A 6,203-nucleotide genomic window follows, 5' to 3' on the forward strand; every position below is an offset into this window, starting at 1 on the left:
ACATTGTTGGCATTACTGTTAAAATGCACTTCCAGTATAGTGAGTATTGGCAAAACCGGTTATCATGTTTATGTTGAGGCGGTGGGGGTGTTGTCGGCAGCTGCTGAAAGTAACTAATAAAGTAACTTGTAATCTAACTGAGTTACTTTTAAAATCAAGTAATCAGTAAAGTAACTAAGTTACTTTTTAAAGGAGTAATCAGTAATCGGTAATCAGATTACGTTTTCAAGGTAACTGTGGCAACACTGATGGTCACTCCGGGTGAGAGAAAATCAAAAAGCATTAACTGGAGCGCTACTTAGAAAACACTTGCAGAGAAGACATAATCAATGAACTCTGTTATTTGTGAGGAATAAAGAGGACCACATGAACACCTCTCATCACTCACTCAGTATGTAAGCTTTGCTGATACCATGCTTCAAAATCTTTTTCACTGTGTTAACACCATTCAGTACTACTACGCTAAACACAATATGTTAAACAAAGATATTTTCTAAAGGCAAAATAACAATACATTCAATTTAATCATTTCTTTGCATCATTGATCTGCATTTCCTATCATAATCAGAGCACAGGGAGAGCATCTGCAGTGCAGGTACTGAATCTGTCTGAGGTTAACAGGAGCCTTTGACAGATGTGTCTCATTTTCTGGATGAGTGAGAAGGTAAGCCACACCTGGATTCATGGACATTTCACAGGCACGTTACCTGAGCAGCTGTGGTTAAATGTCAGTGCTGTGTAAATGTATGGGTGATTTCACTCTCACTGACAGGTCATCATTCTCCTGCACTGCTGCGTTTCCAGCACACAACCTGCTCGCACAATGTTTGGTGGTATATGTGTTAGCTGAAAGGATGACTGTCAGCAATTTCAGTAAGTTAAACAAACTTGCTCAGGGAATGCAAATACATCAAGAGATCAAGAGCAAAGTTAAGAGTAAAACACAGTATGATTAATATATCATTTTGTCCTGACAACTTTTTTCACATTAAATGTAGATGGAAAAAATAGGTTTCTTATTTCCATTTTTAGCAACAATAAACTGCAAAGCTATTGTTTTTTAATAGTGACACTTCCAATTTGCTTTCCAATTTGTTGATTCTTGCAACGAGCCCCAAATCATGTTATTTAAAGGGAAAAAATCTTGGCATTCCCCTTTAATTTAACAGTGCTCCAAGACCCACAAGATGAATAGCCAAGAGGTTGGATGACAGTGAAAAATGTCTCCGTCCATCACTGCACAAAATGTAATCAGACCTAACAGTTATCGCAGCAAGCCTGATATTGGTGGCGATTGTGTTAAGTGTAAATTATTTCTTATTTACCCTCAAACTTGACAACGCTGTGGAGTCAAACACAGTGATAACACAGTGATAACACTGCACTGTAATTCCTCAAAACCTTCAGAGGCCATCAGCAGACGCTCACGGGCAGTGCTGAGAGGGCACTCCTGTCCAGCCTGTGATGTCTAAGATGACATCCCCAGCACACAGCCCCTCCCCCTCTCATCGATCCGATGTACACATCTCAATGCACGCCAGAAATGATTCTGCCTGCCCTGTGCCGCTGTGGGAAATCAGATAAACAGCAAGTGCATTAGGCTGACAGGCAGAAGAGAGGGGCTGTTGGGGAAAGCATCTCCCGCTTCTCTTTTATTGATACACCCTATCAGCATGACATCAACACAATAGGCCAATTACACTCACTTTTGTTATAATAAACATATGTTAAGTCATCTTTACTGGTCGATTTTCCAAATCATGGTTGTTTTTTTGTCATTTTTATTGGCATTGGCATAATAACATTATGGCATAACTACCTTTCTGAAAAGCGTATAGATCCTGGCGATTAAGTGGATTTTCAGTTGTCCATCACATTGAAATGTCACTTAAGCAGTTTATGGCATTCTACCTTTGAATGTGAACACATTCTCTCTATTAACAATGTCTGATGCCCTTTTAAGGACTTCCCTCACAGGCTGAAATGACATCCATTCTTTTGAATATGTTGATTTAGAAGTTTTTATTCAAATTGAAGATAAACTCTGCTGAGCAAAATTCTGCTGCATCACTGTACAATCTAGTGCAGATGTTTGAATGAATCTGTTTTACTCAGACAGTACGCTCATTACCACTGGCATGCTGAACAATTATGCACATTCTACACTCTTAAAACAATGTGTTGAAAATAACACAACTTGCGTTGTTTTTTAACACATCTCTGTGTTCATAGGGACAACACATTTGTTTTAAGAGTGTACCCTTAGCCTTTTAATAACACATGCAATCATCGATTACAAAGGCAGTGTTTAAGTTTAAGACAAATGTAATAACATGCCATTACATGTCAAAGATCTGATGTTGTTTTCTAAGAAACATCTGAATTGATTTCCTCCCAAGCTTACATAATGAATGACTAACTGACTAAGGTCTTTGCTTTAAAAAATTATTTTGTTTCTTGACCTGACAGCAGTGACCTTCATATAACCGGTGCTACTAGTAGTAAGTGAAGAGAAGTCTGTAATAAGCCGGCTATATGTGACCGGTATTACCACCACTGTCAGTGCACCAAATGAATAGAGCCCTGAGTTACTGAAAGTGCTTGTTGTTTATTTTATCATCTATGTCTTGTCTCTGTTCCCTGTTCACTCTGGTGCAGAGGGCTGTCTTCTGTCAGATGTCTGCACTCATTCCGCAGGATAAACTGTCTCCACCTCTTGAAGGCTGGAAGCATCTGTGGCATCGTCGCCACTCCCAATGCTACTTCTAGAGGACAGACTGGCCACCAAAGAATGCCTATTTTGTGAGTAGAGGTTATTAACATGGAAGTGCAGCAGGCTCGGGTCAAGAACCTTAATCTCATTATTGCCTTGGTTGGCATCCACCGCCTTCTGTCTCTGATAGTACTTTGAGAATTTGTTAAAGATGATGGTGATGGGGAGGGCCACCACCAGGAGACCACAGACGATGCAAAGTGTGCCGATCAGCTTCCCAGCGAGCGTGACGGGGTATGTGTCTCCGTAGCCCACGGTGGTCATGCTGATAGTGGCCCACCACCAGCCCACGGGTATGCTCTGCAGCTCCGACTCCTCATCCTCCTTCTCCACAAAGTAGATGAGCACGGAGAAGATGGAGATGCCCACGGAGAGGAAGAGCAGCAGGAGGCCCACCTCGTGGTAGCTGTGGCGCAGGGTGGCGCCCAGGGAGCGCAGGCCCACCGAGTGGCGCGCCAGCTTGAGGATGCGGAAGATGCGCATGAGCCGCAGCACCTGCACCACCTTCCCCACGTTCTCCAGCTCCTCGTTCTCCTCCTCCACGGGGTCAAAGGCCAGCGTGGCGTAGAACGGGATGATGGAGACAAAGTCGATGATGTTGAGCGTGTTGCAGCAGAACTTGCGCAGGCACGGGGTCACCAGCATGCGGATGATGAACTCGAACGAGAAGCAGATGATGCACACGATCTCGAAGATAGCCAGCACGGGGTCTTCGATCTCTTTATCGTTGGCGTCTACCTGTTGGTACTCAGGCATGCTGTGCACGCACATGGCCACAATGGAGGTGAGCACCACACTCAGAGAGGCCACAGCAATCACCTTCGCTGCAGGCGAGAACCCAGGGTTCTCCAGAAGCAGCCAGATGTACTTGCGGCGTTCCGCGCACCACGTGCCCTCGAATTTCTCAATGTCCTTGTCCAGAGCGGACAGCTCCTCCATGGAGGAGTCGATGCTGCCCTCCATCTGGTTTTGCTGCTGGTCGTCGCTCCTGCGGTCCCAGTCGCCGGACTCGACGCACTCCTTTTGCTCCTGGAACTTGTTGCTGCAGCAGGTGTCCAGGTGGAGCTCTTTGATGCCCCAGTACTCCAGCTCCTGGCTGAAGGAGAAGACACACAGCTCTTCCATCAGGTGGATCTTCCCCGTGTTGTAAAAGTTGAGGACGTAGAGGAAGAAGCGCGGGTTGCGGTCGAAATAGTACTCGCGTTCGGCTGCGCCGTAGTCGTCGCATAGCTCCAAGATGGCCTCTTCCGAGTGGCAGAAGAGGAGACGTCCAAGGCGGGTGTTGGGAAAGCAGAGCAGAAGGCGGCGCGACACTTTCTGCTTGTAGCCACCAACATTCAGGTTGATGAAGCCATCTTCTGGGCCCCATCTGTGAAGAATCTGCCCATACACCATGGTGAGTCTTTGCCACCAAATGGAAGAGTGGTGGTTTGATTCAATTATGCTGCTTGGTATTCAGACACCATTTCCTACAACAGAGAGCATTATTGAGTTACTTGAGACTTTTATTATCACCAGTCAGACAAAAGGTCAATAAAGCTGCACCGCATCCATCCAAAGCTCTTATAAAAAAAGGATTCCACTGTAACTAACTTTCATTAATCTTTTATCTTTTAGCAGTGGTTGAATGGGATGCCTTTCCATTACAAAAATATTGCCAGCATTACAGATGGCGAAATTAATTTACACTGAGCTATATTAAATTGTTTGTAGGATTGTCATAAGATTAGCTTTGCAACTTCTACACAATCAGAGAGGTTATCTGTTTGAAGCCATAGCCTACAAAGACAAGCACACTTACACCTTACAGAGAATAAATAGCCTACTCAATAAAAGCATCAAGGAAAAGCAAACCATCTAAATAAATAAAATACTGAAAATGTTTTAAGTATTTGCTAATACAGGCAATATTAATACATTGATGGAAATTAAGAAAAATATTAAGATGAACAAGACATTTGTAAAATGATGGTCAATATCAGACACAAATTTATGTTTATCTTTAAAACAGCTGAAGCCTACAGATAATTACCTAGTGAAAGTGCAAGAAAAAGTTGTCAGCATTAGAAAGCAATCCGCTCTTCGCTGCCGTCACTTTACAGAATGTAGTGTTGTTTCCATTTTTTGTGGTTCTCTTGCTTTGACAGATAATGGCACGGGTCCAGTCGCGAAGGATTTGTCCTCTCCATGTCCCGCAGCAAACTGTCCCGGTCGAGATGCTGGAAGCGCTTTGAGTGAGCCAGAGCGCGTGTTACAGAGTTGCCCATAGGCAGTGTCTTTGCGTCACTGCTTAGTGGCCATTGGCATACGCGCTCTCGGCCCTTATAAAGAATAGCTTACAGAAGACAAAATTGGTCTTGTGTGCGCTGTGGAACGAAAACAAAGGGATATTCAGGCATGATGCACTTGCAGAACCTCACCTCGTTTTGTGTAGGCCTACTAGAGCTATTTTAAACGATTGATGGGTAAATGGAAACTTATGACCATTCATAAATTGCACAAATAAACAATATTAAGTAGCCTATGTTAATTATATCTTCTGCTTTTTCTAAGTTGTTTCAATAAAACATTCCGTGCGTAATCCAATATCTCCTTGATTCATCTAATTACTTGATTAATCTAATTTAGGCTACTATAGTAATTAACTTTTCTAGACTGTTTTAGAAGAGGACAATTAATCGCGAATGGAGAGGCTGAGACATACTGTAGGTAACATCATTGATATTAGGCTGCAAGACAGTAATCAGCAGAGGTTGGTATTATGCTACACTTATTATATTGAATAATTGAATAACGTGAAACAACGTGTTTGCAGCGCAATAACGAAGCCACTTCTGCATCTTTTCCTTGCACTCTCTGTCTTTCATGATCTCTTAGCGCCCTCTAGGGGCTCCTTTAACCAGTGCAATCCAATAACTGAATTGTGTAGGACCACAGTCAGGTTTAGTGTTCACATAACAGAATAATGAGTCTGGTTAACGTTTTGTCTCTTAATGGAATTTGGAACAGAAGACCTAAAGGTTTGCTGGCAGTCCAAACTCGCCACGGTGTGGAGCGAAGAGTTTAACTCAACAGAATGAATCGAATTCCACGAACGCACAGTAGCCCTGCAATTATTAGGCTTGGCCTATATGTAGTTGATTAACATTTCACTAAATGATTACCTCTATCATATTTTAGGCGCATTTTCATAAAATAACAAATTCCGGCAATGTAGACTTCTGCAACAGTGACTCTCGCCCATATTGTGATAAGTGCGTCTGTGTAGTTGTGTGTTTAATGCGTATAGTCTTGTTTAATGTGTAGTACCGCTTTACATCACTGGGAGTCACAATTTTACCACAGATTGAAGATGTTCAACTCACCTTTTCCTCAGTCTCTTTTCTCAGAATTCCTCAGTCAATTAATATTAACAAAGTCCTTGTCCAAG

General features: G+C 42.9%; 1 protein-coding gene across 1 annotated transcript; it reads right to left on the reverse strand.

Moving 5' to 3' along the window:
- Positions 1–2,686: 2,686 nt before the first annotated feature.
- Positions 2,687–4,168, reverse strand: kcns3a (potassium voltage-gated channel, delayed-rectifier, subfamily S, member 3a). Its single transcript, XM_076299811.1, has one exon. The coding sequence runs from the start codon at positions 4,166–4,168 to the stop codon at positions 2,687–2,689; it is 1,482 nt and encodes a 493-aa protein (XP_076155926.1).
- Between the last annotated feature and the right edge of the window lie 2,035 nt (positions 4,169–6,203).

Source organism: Alosa pseudoharengus, unplaced genomic scaffold, assembly GCF_046254945.1.
Source record: "Alosa pseudoharengus isolate Yale_2024_CS ecotype anadromous, Long Island Sound unplaced genomic scaffold, YU_APseudo_1.1 YU_APseudo_1.1_scf_22, whole genome shotgun sequence".
Taxonomy (NCBI): domain Eukaryota; kingdom Metazoa; phylum Chordata; class Actinopteri; order Clupeiformes; family Clupeidae; genus Alosa; species Alosa pseudoharengus.